The sequence below is a fragment of the Panthera tigris genome, chromosome A1 (assembly GCF_018350195.1).
Source record: "Panthera tigris isolate Pti1 chromosome A1, P.tigris_Pti1_mat1.1, whole genome shotgun sequence".
In the NCBI taxonomy this organism is placed as follows: Eukaryota; Metazoa; Chordata; class Mammalia; order Carnivora; family Felidae; genus Panthera; species Panthera tigris.
The window spans coordinates 116,750,604-116,774,455 of record NC_056660.1 but is presented as its reverse complement, the minus strand read 5'-3'; the positions used below and the strand labels follow the sequence as shown (position 1 = coordinate 116,774,455).

Sequence of the window (23,852 nt, the reverse complement as noted above, 5' to 3'; positions counted from 1 at the left end):
CCCCCAAAGGCCCTAATCCTGTCTGCTATCAATTCTTGCTCCTACTCCCAGCCTCAGGCAACCACTGACTCAAAAATTCCCAAGTCAGGGCACCTGGGTGTGTAGAGCATGCAATTCTTGATCTCGGAGGTGTGAGCTTCAGCCCATGTTGGGTGCAGAGATTACTTGAAAATAAGATCTTTAAAAAAAAAATTCCCAAGTCATTCTTAACATCTTTTTCTACATTCCCACATTAATTACCAGTACATGCCAATGTTTACTACCTCCAAAATGTATTCTGAATCTATTAAATTACTTTCCCTTTCTACTGCCACTACCTGAGTCAAATACCTTAAATATCATTATGATTGGCTACTTAATTTTTAAGGCCAATGAAAAATGAAAATGGGAGCTTCCTTATTTAAAACTTAAGAATGGCAAGATGGTAAGAGTAGAGAATTAGCCCAAATGCAGGGCCCTCCTAAAAAGGGGACCCATGTGATCGCACAGATTACACACTCATGAAACTGCCCTTGCCTGGCACAGAGGAAGGTCTCCATAAATATGTCCTAATATCATTTTTAAATACTGGGTAACTACCTAATATTATTCATTCTCAGAGGATCAGTAATATCAGAAAATCTTGTTCATGAAACTGCTAAAAAATGTATTACCCCCTTAAAATTCTAAATATCATCTAGTAATCTTTCAATTTAATGTAATTTGACTATTTGAAGAACATTCTGAGGTCAAAGGTCAAGAGTCAAATTAAGGGAGCATGTGAAGAGAACTGGTATAAAAACAGATAACCGATAGGTTAATCAAACATGTATCATAATTTAGACAGGTGGGTGATTCAAGGATTTGGTGAATAAGCTGAAGAGTTTAGCCTTAATATTTATCTCAAGTTTATGTGAAAAAATATTCTGCATACTTTGATTTGAAAAAGATCTATAAATCTTAAGTTTTATAAAACCTCCATTCTATCTCCCCTCAGACAAGAAGAAATTATCTTGCCAAAGTATTTTAAAACTACAATGATAATCAGTGATTTTTGAGATCAAAAGTTTAAGAAAAAAAGATTTACCTCTTTTCCCATTTGAGTGCTATTCTCTTCTAGTCTTGATTGCATTAGTACTCTTATTGTTTAATAGATCATAAACTCAAATGTGCCAGGAAACTACCCGCAAAAATTATCAATAGCCCACTTGAAAATCTTCCAAGACGCCTAAATTCTCCTTAGAGAGAATCTGTTCAATTTTTCCCCAGCACACTATTACATTTTTACCTAAATTATTATCAGTTCTCACCAAATGGGTAGCCTTGTGTGATTGAGCTGTTTTTTTTCTAAATGAAGTAATTTGCTTCAAAATATATTAACTTTGAGTGCGAAAGAAGTGTGGCTTTCTGATCTTTAAGCCTTCTATCGATACAGAAGTTTAGTATACAATAAAGATACTATCTCAAAATACTGAGACAAAGATGAAGGTTTTTTTTAAAACACTTATTTTTGAAAGAGAGAGAGAATGTGAGCAGGGAAGGGACAGAGTAGGAGACACAGAATCCAAAGCAGGTTCCAGTCTCCGAGCTGTCAGCACAGAGCCCAACGCGAGGCTCAAACTCACGAACGGTGAGATCATGACACGAGCTGAAGTCAGATGCCCAATGGATTAAGCCACCCAGGCGCCCCAAAGATGAAGGTGTTTAATAAACAGTACTGAGACAACTGGACAGCCGTTTGAAAAAAAAATAAAAATTAGATCCATTACTCAGCACACACAAGAATAAAACCCATACAGATCAGGAATCTAAATGTAAAAACCAAAAAATCATACGAGTATTAGAAGAAAATGGATGAATTTTCTATAACCTCAGTGTGGGGCAAGGGTTTCTAACTATGACTCAAAACCTAACTGCAATATAAGAAAAGACTAATTACTTTCATTACATAAAAATAAAAAGGAAAAAAGACTGCAATGCAAAAAATACCCTAGACAAAACTGAAAGGCAAATTACATACTGGGAAAAAAATATTTGTAACTTATATCTTGGGCAAAAGATTAATATCTCTAAATATATAAATAACTTTAAAATTTTAGGACAAGACACTAAAAAATCATACAGAAAAATGAACATAAGACACGAACAATTTTTAAAAGAGATAAACAGGCTCTTAAACATGTAAAAAGGGGCATGTGGGTGGCTCAGTGGGTTGGGCATCCGACTCTTGGTTTCAAGTCAGGTCATGATCTCACAGTTCATGAGTTTGAGCCCTGCGTCAGGCTCTGTGCTGACAGTGTGAAGTCTGCTTGGGATTCTCTGTCTCCCTCTCTCTCTGCCCCTCCCTCTCAAAACCCACTCCCTCTCCCTCTCTCAAAAATAAATAAAACTTTTGTAAAAATGTGAAAAGATCCTTAAATTCAATCAGAATGAAAGAAACTCTAATCAAAACTACTCTGAGATTTTTTAAATGATCAGATTGGCAAAAATTAAAAATCTTGATGACATATTCTGTTGTGGAGGTTGTGGGAAAATAAGCATTCTCATCTACTGGTAGGAAAGCAAAAGAGTACAACCTATATGGAGGAAAACAGTTATATCTAACAAACCTACATATGCATTTACCCTATGGCCCAGTAATCACACTTTTAGGAATTTACCCTGAATATACACTTCAAAAATTCTTAAAATACATATGCACCAGATTATTCATTACAGCATTATTTTTAAATAATTTGTAAATGCAAAAAGATTAGAAACTACCTAAATTGCATACTAGAGATTGGTTGAACATACTATGATATGTACACATATAATGGAGTTTTAGAAAACTATAAAAAATGACCTCTATACATTCATATAGAATGATTTACAGGATATACCATGTTAGTACAAAAACCAAAGTGAAAATTTTTGTTTCTGATCATGTGAAACTAGCCATATCATTATAAACAACTTAAACACTGATGAAAATATGTGGAAAAATGCTTTCAGACATTGGCTTAAAAGGAGTGGAAGACTAAGAGAAAGGAAACAAATAAGTTGAGTCCTAGGATCTCTCATGTTTTTCCTGGAGGCAATTTTCAGACCATGGGGCAAAAAAGGGGAAATCCAAGAATAATATAGTTATCTTGCTGAGTTGAGGAATAAAAATTAATTTAGGAAGACTGAGGAAGCTAAAAACTGTGGAACAGAGAACGGAGCTATGTAAAGAACTCCAGAAGTCCGGATAAGGATCCGGTGAGTCTTTGGATGAACTATAATCTGAGCGTGTACAGAATGACAATTATCCTGAAGCTGAGCAAAGAACAAGAGACCTATTAGCTGAAATTTTTCTGGAGCTCACATAGGGATGGGAAATATTTGGATTCCATTCATCCAGAATATAAAAATCTTGACAACCCTCCAAAAAAGATCGCGACTTAGTAGTAGGGCTAATTAGCCCAATGCAAAGGTTTCTATAAATCTTTTCTAACAAAATTTTAAAACAAGCCTTGGAAAGATCAACCAGATCTGCAAATAACTTAACTGCCTTCCAAAAAACAAATTTCAATACTTTTTTCAAGTAGCATTTTATTTTTTTAAGTTTGTTTCTTTATTTATTTTGAGAGAGAAGAGAGTGCGCATAAGTGCACAAGCAGGGGAAGGATAGAGAAAGAGGAAGAGAGAGTATCCCAAGCAGGCTCCATGCTGTCATCGTGGATTCCAACTCAGGGCTTGACCGCATGAACCATAAGATCATGATTTGAGCTAAAACCAAGAGTTGGATGCTTAACCAACTGAGTCACCCAGGCACACCACATTTCAATACTTTTTAAAGAAAAACAACAAAACACAAACACTCAACAATGTAACATTTACAAAGTCTGCCATCCAATAAAAACATTACTAGGTATGCAAACAATCAGCAAATTGTGACTTAAAACCAGGAAGAAAATCATCACTAGAAATGACAAAAGTAATTAAATTAGCAGACAATGAATTTAAAAAGCTACTGTAAATGGTCTCAAGGATTTAAAGGAAAACATGAAGCTACTGAGAAAAATGGAGAGAAATGAAAAAATGAAATGAAATTTCTGGAAGTGAAAAATACTGTATATGAAATGAAAACTTTACTAGATGGGATTAACAGCAGCCTAGACATAAAGAAGATCAATGAACTTGGAAACATGGCAAAACAAACTGAAAATACTGAAAAAATAGAAACACAGCTTCAGCAACCTGTGGGAAAATGTCAATTGGTCTAACACAAGTAAAATTGAAGTTTCATAATTGTGTATGTGTGTGTAATAATATTTGAATACAGCCCAAAACTTTCTAAATTTAAAGAAAACTATACATTGACAGACTCAAGAAGCTCAATGAGTCCCAAGAAGGATAAAACACCAAGAAAAATACACTAAGGTCATCATTATCAAATTTCTGAAAATCATAAATAAAAAGAAAAATTTAGAAGCAGCCAGTGGGGGAAAAAAACAGTAAAAACAAAGCAACAAAAATGACTGTAGACTTCTTATTAGAAACTAAAACAAAGAAAACTGTCAGTCTAGAATTCTATATCCAGCAAAAGTATCTTTCAAAAATGAAGGTGAAAGAAAGATCTTTTTCAGACAAACAACAAACAAGAAAATATGTAACCAGAAGATTTATTCTGAAAGTTACAAGAAACATTAAAAAAAGTTCTTCAGTCGGAAGGAAACCGACACCTGATGGAAATTTGGACTACGTAAAAAAAATAAGTGACACAAAGATAAAAATGTACATTACATATGAAAAACTTTTCTTCTCACTTTCTCGTTTCTTTAAAAAATAATTGATTATAGGGGCTCCTGGGTGGCTCAGTCAGTTAAACGTCCAACTCTTGATTTTGGCTCAGGTCATGACCTCACAGTTCATGAGTTCAAGCCCCACACTGGGCTCTGTGTTGACACTGCAAAGTCTGCCTGGGATTCTCTCTCTCTGCCTCTCTCTCTGCCCTTTCCACATGTTTCTCTCTCTCAAAATAAATAAATAAACTTTAAAAAATTGACTATTTAGAAGGCAGGGGTAACCCAAACTTGTAGGAAAGGCTGGGGGAATCTAGGACACCTAGCAGCCAAAATGAAGGTAAAGATGCTGAGCCTGAACCCGGAAAACTATGTCCACAAAACCAAGCCAGACTTACAAAGAATTCCAAGAAACTGTGATCCTACCTTATGTCCTTTTGAGATCCCGTGAGAATATGTATGGAATTAAACTGGAATTAAACTGAAAATCAGTAACAGAAAGCAGGAAAATCTCCAAACACTTGGAAATAAAACAACACAGTTCTAAGTAATCCATGGGTCAACAAGTCATGAAGGAAATTTAACAATATACTGAACTGAACAAAAATGAAAATACGCTTATCAAAATTTGTGGGATACAACTAAAGCAGTTCTGACAGGGAAATGTATAGCACTAAAGATAAAAGTTTTCAAATCAATAAACTATGTTCCTACCTCAAGAAACTAGAAAAAAGGAGCAAAATAAAAAATTTTTGCAAAATTTTTGCTTTGCAAAAGCAAGCAGAAGCAAAGAAATTTTAATAAATACAAGGCCATATATCAATGAAATTGAACTCCTAGATATACACCTAGGAGAAATTAAAAGATATATTCATTCAAATACTTGCAGCAAATGTTCATCGTTTTTCATAATAGTCAAAAACTGGAAGAAAATCAAATGTCTATCAATGGACACCTATATAAACAAAATATGGTGTAGCCATACAACAAAATACTATTCAACAGTAAAAGCAATTAAGGGCTGATACATGCTACATGGATGAATGTCAGCAACACTGTGCCAAGTGAAAGAAGCCAACATAAAAACTACATATTGTCTATATTTATGTGAAATTTCTACAAAAGAAAAAAACTATAGAGACTGAAAACTGGCCAATGGTTGCCTGGGGCTGCGGATGGAAACTGACTGTAAACAGACACCAAGGAAATCTTTGGGATGAAGAAAATGTTTTAAAACTGGATAGTGGGGATGGTTGCACAACTGAATAAATTTATTAAAACTTGTCTAGCTCTACCTGAAAATGGGTTAAGTTCATTATACATAAATTATACCTCAATTTAATTATTTAAAAAGATATATATAAATCAGTAAAACTAAAAAGAAAAATAGAAAAAAATCAGTGTCACTAAAAGCTAGTGCTTTGAAAACTAATAAAATTAGTAAATCAATAAACTGACAAACTCTAACAATATGGACAATCCTATATCTACAGTGAAACAGAGTATCAGTACAGACCCCACAGACATTAAAAGGAATATAAGGGAATATTATGAACAACTGTATGCATGTAAAAGGAATATAAGGCAATATTATGAACTGTATGCATGTAAATGCAACAACTTATTTTTCATTTATCTATTTATTTATTTATGAAAGAGGCAGAGAGAGACAGAGAGAGAGAGAATATCCCTGGCAGGATTCATGCTCATGCAGCCTGACATAGGGCTCGATCCCACAACCCTGGGATCACAATCTGAACCAAAATCAAGAGTCAGATGCTTAACTGACTGAGCCACTCAGACACTCCTAAACTCAACAATTTAAATAAAATGGACCAATTGCTACAAACAAAATGCTAAAAACAAAAGTCACTAGAATACTCACCCAATATGAAATGGATAATCTAAATAGTCCTATAGCTAGCAGACAAATTGAATACACAGTTTAAAAATTCCCCAAAAGAAATCTCCAGGTCCAGATGGTTTCACTGGAGAATTCTTTCAAATTTTTAAAGAAAAGCTAACACCAATTCTACACAATCTATTTCAGAAAATAGAAGAGGAGAAGACCCTTTCTAATTCATTTTATGAAGCCAATTTTGCTGCTGTCAAAGCTAGACAAAGGCAGCACACAAAAAAACTACAAATCAATATCCCACATAAATATAAATACAAAATCCTGAAGAAAATATTACTAAATGGAATTCAGCAACATGTAAAAAGAAGTATATACCATAACCAAGTGGAGCTTATTCCAGGGATGCAAGACTATTCACTATTTGAAAAATAATTAATATTATTCACCCTATCAACAAGCTAAAGAAGAAAAATTATGCAATCATATACAATGGTACAGAAAAAGGATGAAAAAAATTCAACATCTATTATTTTTTTAAAAACTCAGAAAACTAGGAACAGAGATCTTCCTCAGCTTAATAGAAAGAATCCACACAAACCTACAGTAAACATGATACTTAAGAGTGAAAGATTAAATTCCCCCCCTTATATCAAGAACAAAGCAAAGATGCCTACTCTCACTATTATTAATTTTTTTTTACATTTATTTATTTCTGAGAGACAGAGCACAAGCAGAGGAGGGGCAGAGAGAGGAGACACAGAATCTGAAGCAGGCTCCAGGCTCTGAGCAAGCATTCAGCACAGAGCCCAATGCAGGGCTCAAACCCACAAACTGTGAGATCATGACCTGAGCCGAAGTCTGACACTTAACCAACTGAGCCACCCAGGCGCCCCTCACTATTCTTAGTCAATATAATACTAGAAGTTCCATCCAGTTGCAGTAAGGCAAGAAAATACAAAGAAAAGACATACAGATTAAAAGGAAGAAATAATAATATCCCTATTGCAGATGACACATTGTATACAAAGAAAATCCCAAAGAATCTATTATTAAAAAACTTCCAGAACTACTAAGTGACTTCAGTAAGGTCATAGGATACAAGGTCAACATATCAAAATCTACTTCTAAATACTATGATTGAACGTGTAGAAATTGAAATTAAAAATTCAATACATGGGAATGCAAGCTGGTGCAGCCACTCTGGAAAACAGTATGGAGGTTCCTCAAAAAACTAAAAATAGAACTACCCTACAACCCAGCAATTGCACTATTAGGCATTTATCCATGGGATACAGCTGTTCTGTTTCAAAGGGACACATACACCCCCATGTTTATAACAGCACTATCAACAATAGCCGAAGTATGGAAAGAGCCCAAATGTCCATCGATAGATGAATGGATAAAGAAAACGTGGTACATATATATACAAAGGACTATTGCTCGGCAATCAAAGAGAATGAAATCTTGCCATTTGCAACTACATGAATGGAACTGGAGGGTATTATGCTAAGTGAAATTAGTCAGAGAAAGATATAAATCATATGACTTCATTCATATGAGGACTTTAAGAGACAAAACAGATGAACCTAAGGGAAGGGAAACAAAAATAATATAAAAACAGGGAGGGGGACAAAACAGAAGAGACTCATAAATATGGAGAACTGAGGGTTACTGGAGGGGTTGTGGGAGTGGGGATGGGCTAAATGGGCAAGGGGCACTAAGGAACCTACTCCTGAAATCATTGTTGCACTATATGCTAACTAATTTGGATGTAAATTTTTAAAAAATAAAATTAAAAAAAACTCAATACAATTTCCAATTATTCAAAAAATGAAATTCTTAGGTATAACTAACAAAATATGCATAGAACTTACAGAATGAAACTTTAAAAATGCTGATGAAAGAAATAAAAGAATATTTAACCTAATGGGGAGACCAACCTAATATTCATGGTTCAGAAGACTCAACATACTAAAGATATCAACTCCTCCCTACCTCCACTTTGATCTCTAGGTTTAACACAATTCCTCAAAATATGAACTAGATGTTTTTTGTACTACTGACAAGTTTATTCTAAAATAAACATATAGTGGCGCCTGGGTGGCTCAGTCAGTTAAGCGTCTGACTCTTGATTTTGGCTCAGGTCATGATCTCACAGTTCGTGAGTTCAAGGCCCATGCTGGGCTCTGCACTGATGGTGCAGAGCCTGCTTGAGATTCTCTTCCTCTCTCTCTCTCTCTCTCTCTCTCTCTCTCTGCTCCTCCCCTGATCGCACTCTCTCGCTCTTTCTCTCAAAATAAACATTAAAAAAATTACAAAAATAATAAAATGAACATATACAGGGGTGCCAGGGTGGCTCAATCAGTTAAGTGTCTGACTCTTAATATTGGTTCAGTCATGATCCCAGGGTTGTAAAATCAAGCCCCATGTCAGGCTCTACACTGAGCATGGAGCCTGCCTGAGATTCTCTATCTCTCTTTCTCTCTCTCTTTCTCTACCCCACTACCCTCTGAAAATTAAAAAAAAAAAAAAAAACACTTTTAGTTAAAAAAAAATACATAATGAGATAGTAAAGCATACCCACTAGAATGGCTAAAATTAAAAGGTTTAACAGGAAGCATTGGTGAGAACATGGAGTAAGTAGAGCTGTCATACAATGCCGATGAGAATGTAAAGTACGACCTCTTTGAAAAATAGTTTTGTAGCTTCTTATAAAGCTAAATATAGATTTCCCATGTTGTATCATCCAGCAATTGTACTTTTAGGCATTTACCTGAGAAACTAAAAATATGCCCACAAAAATTTTTACATAAATGTTCACATCATCTTAATTAAGAATAACATCAGGGGTGCCTGGCTGGCTCAATCAGTTAACCATCGGACTTCGGCTCCTGTCATGGTCTTACGGTATGCGCGTTTGAGCTTCGCACTGGGCTCTATGCTGATGGCTCAGAGCCTGGAGCTTACTTCATATTCTTTGTCTCTCTCTGTCTTGCCCCTCCTATGCTCATGCTCTATCTCTCTCTCAAAGATAAATTAACATAATTTTTTTTTTTTTAAGAATAACACCAAACTGGGAACTCAAATGTCCATTAACAGGTGACTGTATAAACAAATTGTGATGTATCTATACAATGCATTATCAATCAGCAATTAAAAAAACAAGCTAATGAACACACAACAGTGTGAAGGAATTTCAAAACATGTAGAAAAAAAAGCAGACACAAAAAAGTACATGTTGTAGGATTCTGTTTAGACGAAATTCTGGAAGAGACAAAACTAATTTATGGTGACAGGAAGCAGATCAGTGGTTGCCTAGATCCAGTGATGTGGGTAAATGATTGTGAAGGGGCATGAGAAAGCTTTTGGAGGTTATAGAAGTATTGTATAATTTGACTGTATAAATGGTTACACAGGTGTAAACATCTGTTAAAATTCAATGAGCTGTATAATTTTTAAAGGTACATTTTATATATAAATTACACCACAGTAAATACAAATTACGCCACAGTAAAACTGATTAAAAATTGTTTTAGGGGCACCTGGGTAGCTCAGTTGGTTAAGCGTCTGACTCTCAGCATCAGCTCAGGTTATGATCTCACTGGTTTGTGGGTTTAAACCCAGCATTGGTCTCCATGTTGACAGTGTAGGACCTGCTGGGGATTCTCTCTCTCTGCCCCTCCCCTGCTCATGTGCTGTCTCAAAATAAAATAAACTTAAAAAATTGTTTTAAGACAAAATGTGAAAAAGTATATATAGGCATTCCTTACTTTGCAGTTGTGCAGGACTGTAAAAAATAACCACTCAAACTGACACTGCAAAGTAATCTTAACAATCAATAGAGGAAATTAGAATTGTTCCGTGACCTTTAAAAAAGTTTTTGAAAACATTAAAAATTCCTACAGGGAAGTAAAAAAAGAGTGAAACTAATATTTATTTAATACATTATAATCTGAGACATTAAGAACAGCTGAGAATTACAGGGTTGGCTTTTTCTCATCCTATAATTTATAATACAGAGTAAACATCTTTTCTATGCCTTGGAAAATTGTCAAGCTTTTTCGTAAGTTTGGATCAACTTTCAGTATTTTATGTATCCTTGGAGCTTTCAAGGTCATGAAATATCTCCAAGAGTTCCTCTAATGTGAAGTTTTTTTTTTGCTGGTGTCATTTTTTTCTGGACATTTTCATCCTTTTTGTCACAACCACTTTCCTGACTTATGCCAGTAAGTTCACATTCACAAAGCTCCTTAGGCTATATGTCTAGAGACTCTTGAAGGTAGGAGTGTCGACATTTCCAGTGTCAGCTATTTATTCTATAATTCCATTTTCTAAGATTTTATTTTTTTTAAGTTTATTTATTTTGAGAGAGAGAGAGAGAGAAAGAGAGGGAGAGCACATGCAAATGGGGAAGGAGTAGAGAGAGAGGAGAGAGAGAATCACAAGTAAATTCCATGCTGTCAGCAAGGAGCCCAATGTGGGGCTCTATCCCATAAACCATGAGATCTTGACCCATGCAGAAATCAAACATTGGATGCTCAACAGACTGAGCCACCCAGGTGCTCCTTAAAGATCTTAAGTAATCTGTACACCCAACATAGGGCTTGAACTTACAACCCCAAAATCAAGAGTCACATGTTTTAATGACCAAGCCAGCCAGAAGCCCCTATAATTCCATTTTTATTCAATTTGAATTTCACTGACTGCATTATCACTTTCGTTTATTTGCTGCACTTTAATTTAGGTGGTCAACTCCCTCTACACATTTTTGTAAAATGTCATGTGGGTTTATCTCTGGGAGACAAGAAGGCAACATAACTACATGCTTTGCTGTCTGTGCATAAACTAAATAACAGTAACCAATCTCTGACAGACTGAAAGCTGCTAGGTGATTGGTTACATATCATGGTGCATATCTGTCATATGCAAAGCAGTCTGTGGACTAAAGGGCTAACAGTGACATTATTGCTTTAAGCAATTACTCAGAGAAAATGCCATGGTAACTGAAATTTGAACTGTTTATATAAGACTGGTATTATTTAAACCATATGTATGTATGTGTATAAACACACACACATATGAGAATGATAAAGAGAATGAAAAAAAAGAATAAAGGAAATGTAGCAAAATATAAATTAACAATAGCTAAGTCTGGATAAAGGGTATATAGTTCTTTGTGCAATTCTTGAAACCCTTTTGTAAATTTGAAATTATTTCAAAATAGTTAAAAAGAAAACTTGCTGTGAAGGCATCTATCAAAATTACAAACCTATTTACTCTTTGACCCAGCAATTCCACTTCTGGGAATTCATCCCACATATATACTGCACATGCACAAAATAATGTCAGTACAAGACTATTCACTGCAGTTATTTGTAATATTCAGAGACTGAAAACATCCCAAGAATGAATTTATCTATCAGGAGACTGATAAATAATAGCACAGTGGAATACCAAGCATCTGTTTAAAAGAAAAACTTTCCTTATGTATTAATATGGAAAGACTTTTAAAGGATACATTGTAGAGTAATGAAATCAAGAAAAAGAACAGTGTGTTATCTGTTTTGTAAGAAAAGTGGGGAAAATATATATCCAGATTTGCCCCTATCTGTATAAAGAAATGCTTAAAAGAGACCTAAGAAACTAATAAAATGTATGTGGGCAGGAGGAAACAGGGGCAGAAGAGTAGGACAGGAATGGGAATAAGACAATATATACCTAATATGCAACCATTTCATTTTTGAACGATGTAACTGTGTTTCTCATCACAAAATAAGATAAAATTACTAAGATTGAGGTAGATGGCAGAACTATAAGGACTCAAATGAAAAGCTGCCCCTGAAATATTATTAGTTGGGAAAAAGCAAGATGCAGAACAGTATACTTACTATAAAATGATCCCTGTTGTGCAAAAAAGCACACACATTTACATATACCAAAAAAATGCTTGGAAGTATACATAATCAGATATTAACACTACTGGCCTCTTAGAGGTGAGTCTGGAGATAATTGTGGGTGGGCAGAATCTGATGTTTTATTTTTTTATCTCTCTAATTTTTTTTAAAAATTTAATTAAAAAAATTTTTTTAATGTTTATTTATTTTTGAGAGAGGGGGAGACAGCAGGCAGGGAAGAGGCAGAGAGAGTGAGACAGAGATTCCCAAGCAGGCTCTGTGCTGTCAGTGCAGAGTCTGATGCGGGGCTCGAACTCACGAAGAGTTCTCACGTGAGATCATGACCTGAGCTGAAACCAACAGTCAGACACTTAAGTGACTGAGTCTCCCAGGTGCCCCAAGATTTTATTTTTTAAATAATTTCTATACTCAATGTAGGGATCAAACTTAAACACTGAGGTCAAGAGTCGCATCCTCTACCATCTGAGCCAGCCAGGTACCCCTTTTATATCTTTTTAAATTGGAGTATTGTTTATATATAGTGAAAAACCAAGGATCTTGAGTTCAATGAGTTTGGGCAAATGTATACAACCACATAATTTAGCACTCTATCAAAATAGGGAAAAAAATTTAAATTTTTAAAAATGTTTATTTTTGATAGGGAGACCAAGTGCGAACGGGGGAGGGGCAGAGAGAGAGGGAGACACAGAATCTGAAGCAGGCTCCAGGCTCTAAGCTGTCAGCACAGAGGCAGACACGGGGCTCAAACTCACAAACTGTGAGATCATGACCTGAGCTGAAGGTGGATGCTTAACCAACTGAGCCACCCAGGAGCCCTGAAAAAATATTTTAAATTTATTTATTTATTTTGAGAGTGAGAGCATAAGGGGGGGAGGCAGAGGAGGGAGAGGGAGGGAGACAGTTAGAGAGAGGGAGGAAGGGAATCCCAAGCAGGCTCCACACTGTCAGCAGAGCCCCAACGCAGGGCTTGAACTCACGAACTGTGAGATCATGCCCTGAGCTAAAATCAAGAGTCAGAAGCTTAACCCAATGAGCCACCTAGGTGCCCCAAAGTATGAAAAATATTTATCCCTTTATGGGGAGAAGTTCTACCATCATTAACACTGCCAGTTGCAACTTAAAATGCTTAACTACCATTAATTTATTCAGGAAATATTCATTTAGAGCTTAATAATGTCAAGGACTGTTCCAGGCCTTAAAAATATACCATGAAGGGGTGCCTGGCTGGCTCAGTCAGTTGAGAGTCGACTTCGGCCCAGGTCATGATCTCCTGGCTCGGCTGGTGGGTTCAAATGCCTCTTTGCTGACAACTCAGAGCTTGGAGCCGGCTTCAGAGTCTGTGTCTCCCTCTCTCTCTGCCCTTTCCTACTCATGCTGTGCCTCTCTTTCTCAAAACTAAACAAACATTAAAAAAATTTTTAATATATACCATGGAAAAGAAATAACCCCTTGTTATGAAGGAGCTCGTATTCTTGTTAGGGAGAAAAAGTGAACACATTGAGGAAGAAGCAAATACATGCCAGATGAAAGTCACAAAACAAAAATTAGTATCTTTTTAACATGGTTACTAAGAATCCTAAAGGATGTTTAAGTTTGTGTGGGTGTATCTTCCAAGTGTACTTGTAATATTAAAATTCAACAATTTTATTATTGTTGCTACACATCTCTTATCCCAAATATTCCTTATTTGAAATTTTACTGTTTGTAACCCAATAATATATGGTGAAAAAATACTAGCCTTAAACACATGCATGAAAAATATACAATCAAGTGAAAGAAAATTAAGCAACAACAATTTAAAACATCCTGGTAAATTATAATCCAAACAATTCTAGAGGCAGAAAAGAATTGGGCAGAGCTAATGTGAAAAGTAGAGTGAGCATGAATTAAACAAAGAGGTTCTCTGGGTGCTGGATGTCTTTAACAGTGAAAAAGAGATCAGGAAGGAAAATAAAGAACAGGGGTAGCACTGTAATGAACCCAAAAACATACCAGCATAGAGCTACCAGGAAGCTTATCAAGCTCAGCCTGGTGAGGATCTATCCATGTGAATGGACTATCACAATGGAAGGAATCAAAATAAAATAATGGTTACTATATGTCCAACCACCTTCTTAACATCTGGACGTGGATGTTTCACAGAATCTTAAACAACATGTTTACAACTCAAATCCTAATTTCTCTGTGATCTACCCTTCTCTAGTCTTCCACAACTCACTAAATGGTACCTTTGTCCATCCAGTTCCTTAATTCACAAATATGGCAATGATTCTTAATCCCCCCTTTCTTTCAATCACTGTTTTTCTTCAATTAACAATATTTAACTGTAAATTTACCAGCCAGGCAATGATCTTTCCAGACACTAAAGAATATAAAAGAGAAAACAGTCCCTACCTTATGGAGCTTACATTCCACCATTCCACTATTCTCTTCTTGAATCTATTTCCTAAGTATATCTCCAATCCATCCATTTATTTCTATAGCCACTGCCTTCCCTTTAATCCAATCCAGCACCATTTTTTATCAGAAACACTGCCATGGTCTCCCATCTATTTTCCCTACTTCCATTTACAACCCTCATAAATCAGTCTGCCACACAACAGCCAGAGAAATATTTTAAAAATTCAAATCATATCTTGTCACCTGTTTAAAACTTTTCAAAAGCTCCTATGTACAAAAGTACTTAGAATAAAATCCAGAGTCTTTAATATGGCTTACAGGACTCTGCCTGTACCTCATTTTTAGCTTCCTTAGCCTTTTTCACTTGCTCATCTTTTTGGAAGGACCTTTACACACACTATTTCCTCTGCCACACAATTTCTTCTTTCATCTCCTCGTCACCTAGCTAACTTCTACTCATCTTTCACATCTCACACTAAATTTATCACTTCCTGAAAGAAGCCCTCCCTGACCCTCAGGCTAGGGTAGCGCCCCCCCCCCCCCATTATAACCTCTCTTAGCATCCTTGTTTTTCTCCTTGGTAGCATTTATCAGACTTATAAAAGACCGTATCTTAGAAAGAGACCCATTAAGTCAGGAGTCATAGCTGCCTTATTCACTGGTGCATCTTTGGCACCTAGGACAATGGCTTGCATATACCAGGCAGTTAATAAATATTTGTCGTATAAATGAATTAATGATCCAACCACCGCTAGACTTGGGGCAGACACTAGTGTTTACTCTCTTTTGGGATAGGCTCTTCCAATCTATATATTTCAGAGAATGGATGCCTGAATTTATGTAGATGTGGTTTAGACTTAAACTATATACTTTTACATTATATTCTCACACAGTATTAGAATAGAGTACCTTGCACTTCTTGTGTTTCAAAACCAGGTGCAGTATACAAAAATAAACAGCAACAATCAGAAAATGAAATTAAAATATACTTTACAGTAACATCCCAAACTATAAAATATGTAGGAATAATTTAATGAAAGATTACATAAGACCTCTACACTAAAAACTATAAAACACTGCTAAAAGAAGTTAAAGAAGATCTAGATACATGGAAATATAGTACCACTCTCATAGGTTAGAAGTCTCATTATTGTTAAGATGACCCCTCTCCCAAAAGATTTATAGATTTAGTGCACTCCCATTCAAAACCCTTGCAGGCTTTTTCCCTCTATACTGAGAAGATGACTTTTATTTGGAAAGAGAAAAAGATTATGAATAGTCAGAACAATGCTGGAAAATAAACAAGGGAAAAAAAATGGGAGGATTCACCAACCTGACTTCAAGACTCACTATGAAGCGACAATAATCAAGACAGTGTGGTTGTGGCAAAAAGATGGACAAACAGATCCATGGCACATGACGGGAAGTATAGAAACAGACCAACTTATATCAAATGATTTTCAACAAGGGTGCCAAAGTAATTCAATAGGAAAAGGAACATCCTTTCAACAAAAGAACAAAAGAAAAAAGAAAAAAGTCAAGAACCTTGACTCCTACCTCAATGAATTCCTACCACATATCACATGCAAAAATCAATGTAAAATAAGATAGGGGGATCCTGAGTGGCTCAGTCAGACTTAGGCTCAGGTCATGATCTCCTGGTTTGAGAGTTGGAGCCCTACATCAGGCTCTTTGCTGTCAGGACACAGCCCACCTCAGATCCTTTATTTCCCTCTCTGTGCCCCATCCCCCTCAAAAATAAACATTAAAAATAAACTAAAATAAGGTAAAGGAAAGAGTCAACATGTATTAAATAAGTGCCCTTTGCTCACCAGGAATACTCACTGCCTCCCCTAACACACTGCTAGAGAAAACACTGTACACAAGATAAAGTGATATGCCAGTGGCACATATTTGTTGAGATTCTTGCCTTTTCTTGGTTTCCAAGCTTTAGCAAACTCTTCAGGTGAGCAACAGAAACCAGGCTGAATATGCCAAATTATGTGATTATATGAATTCCTTTTAGAGATCACCAGGGAGGTAATAAAGTTAACATAGTTTGGACAAACAATAGAATCCACACCAGTAAGGAATCCTACCATGACTAACCAGACACACTTTTATGTATCTTCTTACTAATATTCTATTTCTCTTGACTTGCCAGTAATTCACTCTTTTCAACTTTCTAATTACCCAATTTATCTAAATACACTTTCCAAGGTTAACATTTCCTTTTCCTTTTTTTGTTACATTTTAGACTGCAATCTTCCAAACCACTGACAGTGATATATAAAAGGGAATTTTAATTGTAAATGTTATTCCATAATTTTTCAAGTGTTTGTAAAATGTAAGTTGAGTGAAATGTTATGCTAACATTATTTGGATCCACCTGATTACAACGAACAACCCCTATCCAGCATTCTGTGCTACCTCAAATTCACTTTAAGTATCCATACCAGCCACAAGGGGGTAGGGAGATATTTGCTGTTGGATCCCAGCACAGGATCTGAGGTGCAGACTTGGGCAATGAAGGTGCCAGGAGGGCTGTTTTGGGCCACATGGACCACTAGGTGGCCTGGTGGAAAACTGGCCTGCTGTTGATGTCACCAATGTGTAGGGGGTGGTCTTTCGGCTGGAAGAGAGAGGTAAGAGGTAACATTGTACCCTAGGGTCAGCTCCTAGTCCAGGGCCCCATCTGTTGCAAGCATGTAGTAATTACTGATAAAAGAACTAGTGATAGATTCAATTCTGAATCTATACCAGAAATGTGACCTCCCTGTTTTCTCCCAAATCTGGATCATGTGGGTTTTTTTGTCTTAAAGTTTTTTTTAAATTTATTTAAGTACTCTCCACAGCCCATGTCAGACTTGAACTCATGAGTCACATGCTCTTCTGACTAAGCCAGCCAGGTACCCCTGGATCCTGTGTTTTATACAAAGTGATTACTGTCAAAGGTAGGGAATCTTCAGAAATCATTGTGGAAATAAAAGTAAGTATCAGCTCTGGGATTGTCATTATCACCAAAAATTTTGATCTCAACTACACCAGGCAACCAGTCCTCCCCATCGCTGTTCCTTGCTTCCAAAACCATGGAACATTTTTAAATCTCATCACAGCCCAATGAACTTAAAGTTTTCATGTCAACACAACTGTGATCAAGATGAAACTGGATACAGTTACTCTGGGCTGCCAAGATATACCTGATCTCCACTTTACTGCTCTCATATGGATCAGCAGCCCTCATCCTCACCAATGGAAGTGGCTCAGGCAGCATGTTTTCTCCAAGGATGACCCCGTATACATTCTGGCTGAAAATGAGTAGGGAGATACAGTTGCATCAACCACCAGGGTGGAGATCTAAGCAGTGCTGCTTTGGGGCTGTCTTTGACATCTAAGGCTGTCAGGACTAAGCCATGTGAGTTTTGCTTTTCCTAGTCTATTGGCTTCTCTAACGCAGGTTCAACCTATTTGTTTCCACTGTTGATCTCTTTTACTTCAAAGACAAATACAGTCCTGCTGCTAAGGTGGCAAAATTGCTTCCAACATCAGTGTCTTCTGTAGGTTCTATTACAAATCTTGCCCCAAGCTGGGTCAACTCAGACATTTAACTCAGTAACACTCCTGCTGAACTTTGCATCTTGACTATCTAATGTAGAAAACACTTAAAGGATTTTCAACTACCATTTCTAAACATTTGACACAAACCATGGCATATGGGCATATCTGTTTCAGGTCCATCCTGTTACAATTAAGTGTCCGCTTTCTTAACTTAGAGTGAAGTATTCTTTTACCACATTAATCCACCGCTTCTGAACAACCAAGTCCTGGACACATAGTCCTATATCCTTGGAAGGGTCCAATGAATAAAGTCACCCAGCAGAAACCTTACAGATCTCCCTGTTAACCTCTATTTCCACACTGACTCACAGCAACACTCTAAGTCTCTGCCTTAGGACTGCAGCCTGAAGTAATCAGAGTTCAGTGATCTGAAGAGTTGAGAAAGATGTTTCTCACTGGAATTTGTAGACTGAAAAGCAGCAGTAGTACAGCCTTATTCATGCAATTAAATATTCCTGGGAATTTATATTCTCACTGACTCCAGCATATGAGCTCAAAGTGGTGACTTTTTTTTTTTAATTTTTTTAATGTTTATTTATTCTTGAGACAGAGACAGAGTGTGACAAGGGAGGGGCAGAGAGAGAGGGAGACACAGAATCCAAAACAGGCTCCAGCCTCTGAGCCGTCAGCACAGAGCCTGACATGGGGCTCAAACCCACAAACTGTGAGATCATGACCTGATCCAAAGTCGGACACTTAACCGACTGAGCCATCCAGGCGCCCCATGACTTGTTTTTATAGCTCTTCAGGCTTAAGTTATTTTTTAGGTTGTCTCTTTTTTAAAAAAAAATTTTTTTGTGGGGCGCCTGGGTGGCTCAGTCAGTTAAGAGTCTGATTCTTGACTTCAGCTCAGGTCATCATCTCAGTTTGTGAGATGGAGCCCCAGGGTCGGGCTCTGCGCTGACAGCACAGAGCCTACTTGGGATTTTCTCTCTCCCCTTCCCGTTTGCACTCTCTCTCTTTCTCTGAAATAAATTAATAAACTTAGAAAATTAAATAAGTTTACTTTAATTTTTTTTGTATGGAAGTCTCAGGATGAACAACTGGCTGGATCTTCAGCTGCAAATATGCAGAAAGCATCTAAGAAGTTTCACAATATTGAAAGCTTATGTACAGAGGCAACTATTTAAAAATGCTGACACATCTCCAGTTCCTTAGCTTTGCATAGATAGGTCAGAGAGTTGGCTCTTATTAGGAGTTTGATATAGAGGAAAGGCACATGTAAAATAAGTGGTTTGTGCTAGGATTTTTCCCCAAGAGACTACTTTCTAATCACTGAACTGAAGGCTTTTACTGACTATTTAGAAGGGGTACAAACCATTGTGTGGAATGCTTCAGAGACTTAACGATGAACTAAGAAATTATACTTGTCCTTCTATGGCTTCTCTAAGAGAAATTGTGGAGATATTGATTTCTTTTACATACAAATTATTGAGTCTATGGTTCATCTGATAACAATTTCTTCACATTTTTTCTGAACCACAACTCTTCCCATTTGGTATCAAGTAAACTCATACTCTAGCAAAGATATTTTCAGGGCGCCTGGGTGGCTCAGTCAGTTAAGCATCTGACTCTTGATTTCAGCTCAGGTCATGATCTCACAGTTTGTGGGTCTGAGCCCTGAGCCCGGGCTCTGTACTGACAGCATGGATCATGCTTAGGATTTTCTCTCTCTCTCTCTCTCCCTCTCTCTCTCTCTCTCTCTCTCTCCCCCCCCCACCCCCGCTTATGTTCTCTGTCTCTCTTTCTGAAAATACATAAACATTAAAATTTTTTCAATTACATTTCATAAGCTATCTTTTCCTGTCACATTTTAAGAATCCTAAACAGTGTGTTCTTTTATTGATAGCTTTTCATTAGATATGGTTTCCTAAAAATGAACTCTAAGTGTAACTCTAGAGAATAGTAAACCTGTTTGATCAACATCTCTTTGATCAACAACCCTTCACAGGTGTTTGCTTTAAAATTTTTTGAAGTAGCTTTATTGAGGTATAACTGATATACAAAGAACTACACATATTTCATGTGGAGGTGTTTTTTTTTTAACTTGGTATATGGCACAAGGAAAAAATATAATTTTCATCAGAACCGTTCATGATCACAGCTATACTCTGTCACATGTAACTAAGAAAACTGTGATAAAGCCCATTTATTTATCATTAGCCTTCTAATTCAGTTTAAAATGATGTATGGGGGGGGGCGCCTGGGTGGCTCAGTGGGTTAAGCGTCCGACTTCAGCTCAGGTCATGATCTCGTGGTCCGTGAGTTCAAGCCCCGCGTCGGGCTCTGTGCTGACCGCTCAGAGCCTGGAGCCTGTTTCGGATTCTGTGTCTCCCTCTCTCTCTGACCCTCCCCCGTTCATGCTCTGTCTCTCTCTGTCTCAAAAATAAATAAACGTTAAAAAAAAAAAAAGACTGCAGAGATTAAATCTCCAGAAAAAAAATAAAAAAATAAAATGATCTATGGGTTGCATAGTCTCAACAAGATATACTGTCTCACCAAGAATCCTAGCCTATTTCTGCTTCAAACAGCATAAAATCTCTTCTAGAATGGATGTGGAGGAAGAATATCTGTTGGCAGATTACATTTCCACTTCAGGTGGTATGAAATAGTGGAGCTGCAACTTTTAAGTTATAGCTGAACACTTTAACTTATTAGATTAAATGAATGCAAACCCACCTTCCTTAACACACAGGAAGAAAACAAAGTCTTTCACATAATTTCATTACTGGAACAAGCACAAAAGAAGCATCCAAACCTGCCTAGTTTCTCTAAAAAATATCAACAAATATCCTAATTATCAATCCTAAATTATCAACAAATATTCTAAAGCTAAGACTGACATTTTATATTAAATGTGTTATGTTAGCTTAAACTCTCATGTTGCCAAAACCAAATGACTCTAACTTTCAGGTTTTGATGATACTTTTTCCAGTTAAATCATCCTAACAATCCTAATGAAGTAAAAAGTGCCTTTAAAGGAGAAATTTCATAGGACCCTTGGTTAGGTTTCACTATGGTTCAGAAAGAGAAAAATTAACACTCCTACAACTGTCCCATCCAAAACAATGGTTCCCGATCTTTTATGACCCCAAACAGGGGTTTCTCAATCAAGAATGTGCCTAGGGAGATCCTTTGCCCATTCTGTCATGTGAGGTCACAGCCAAAAGCCTGTGATCTAGAAGGAAGCCCTCACCTGACCATCCTGGCACCCTTATCTCAGAATTCCGGCCTTCAAAACAGTCAGCAATACATTTCTGTTTATAAGCTATTCATCATCTAATCCCTGTTGGTGAAGGGGATCAATTGGTATAAACCAGTTATAAAGTAAGTCATAGGGATGTAATACACAACATTGGGAAGTCAGTAATACTGTAATAACTTTGTGTAGTGACAGACAGTAACTACACCTATGGTGAATGTAACATACAGCATAGAGAATTGTCAATAATATTGTAATAACTCTGTATAGTGACAATAACTAGACATATCAAGGTGATCATTTCGTAAAATATAAAAATGCTGAATCACTGTCATACACCTGAAACTAATACAATATTGCATGTCAATTATAATTCAGTTTTTTAAAAAATTTACAAACGAATACACCTAAGCACTTAAGCTTTTTAAATTAGCTTTCATAAAAATTCTAGAATAGTTTTACTTCCATTCACATGTCATCCCATTGTACCACCCATAGAAGCACACAAATCATTACTTTTCACAAAATGTCAAGTAAGCTAATATTGAAAGCTTGACTCCTTTTTATATCAACAATGTAAAAATATGGCCACCATTAATTACCTATTATAAACAAGATGGTTTATATGTTATCACTACTCCTCACCACAATCTTTCAAATTATACATTATCTCTATTTTGCTGAAGCTGCTAGAGATTTAAAAAACTTGTTAAAGGTCACAAATTTAGGAATTACCTCATTGCAAAGCTGCTACTTTTCTATATTATATCTTAGAATACTGATAGCAAGTAATCCCCAGAGCACACACATTTGTCCATTCATTCACTTAACAACTAATTAATGGAGCCTATTTAGCTCAACTGAAAGCATTAGTTAAGATCATTGCTATATGAGATACAGCCTAAAGGTCATGATTGTTCATTGTCCCAACTTGTAATCATTTGTCTCTAAATCAGGTTGAGTGAACAGAAGTCAGCATAACTGGACTATAGCAGTTTAGTTTCCCAAATAATTTCTGTTGTGTGTTATGTCTTTCATTTTGAATTGACCACCATATGAAAACCAGCCTTGTGATAAACATTTTGATAGCTTTTACAAAACAGGACGTTACACTGCCCTCTAATCCTGACGATATCATTTAGAAAGTTCTACTCATTTTCACCTGGAACTTAAAATACAAAATTTACATTTTTAGATCAGCTCAAAAACTTCCTTTAAAAAAAATCAGACAGAACCATACAATTTTTCCTTTTCTTGTCTTGGTTGTCACAAAATATAAAGTGACATGTGAATTTCATTACCAGTAACACGTCTCACTTTAGGGCCATTTGATTACCTTTCTTTCTCAAAAGCCTTCTAACTTCTTCTGTAAGTCCAGATATTAACTACTGTATCTTTGGAAGGAGACAGACAACAACAACAAAAAATAAGGATGCTAGGATTCCCTACTCCTGTATGGAATTCACTAAAAAATCCAGGCTTTTCACAGATTCCAGCAATGTTTTCCTAAGAATACATTAGTGTTCAATTTAGGTTCAACATTATACTAGAAGCATAAGGTTCTCAAGAAACACTTAGAATCTGAGCACTATCCCAAAATTTTTTCCGTGTGTGAAAGTTACAGGAAACTTATATAAAAGAGATTACTACATATTCACCACATTACCAAAAAAGCACTCAAAACACAATTTGTTAGCTGCGTGTTCCACAAAGTCATCATTAAGATCAGCAGTACGGGTAAACTAAAGAAATACCTCACCCGGAAACATAGACACTGCCATCCCAAAATCTCTAGTAAGTCTAAAAAATAAACAATCTCTTCAGTTTTTCTTCATGACAACACTTACACTGTTTGCATATTTCTTTTTCATTTTTTTAAGATTTTATTTTTAAGTAATTGCTATACTCAACATGGGGCTCAAACTCACAACCTCAAGATCAAGAGTCACATGATCTACCAACTAAGCCAGCCAGTTGCCCCTGTTTGCATATTTCACTGAGAAAGTTTTAAGCATGTAGGAAATAAACTTGGTGTATTTGTAAGTTCAAGACTTGTATGAAACCATGTAATGACTTAAGACCTGAGAGGGGCACCTGGGTGGCTCAGTTGGTTA

General features: G+C 36.4%; 2 protein-coding genes across 16 annotated transcripts in view; both read right to left on the bottom strand.

Moving 5' to 3' along the window:
• The window catches only part of LOC102960606 (protocadherin gamma-C5), a 136,740-nt gene that overhangs the window by 37,842 nt on the left and 75,046 nt on the right, over positions 1-23,852 (bottom strand). The window lies entirely within an intron of this gene.
• The window catches only part of LOC107179224 (protocadherin gamma-B2-like), a 54,024-nt gene that overhangs the window by 22,086 nt on the left and 8,086 nt on the right, over positions 1-23,852 (bottom strand). The window contains exon 2 of the mRNA XM_042994471.1: positions 18,119-18,226. Coding sequence (XP_042850405.1) covers positions 18,182-18,226 — 45 coding nt within the window. The 3' untranslated portion in view covers positions 18,119-18,181. The remainder of the gene's footprint in view (positions 1-18,118; positions 18,227-23,852) is intronic.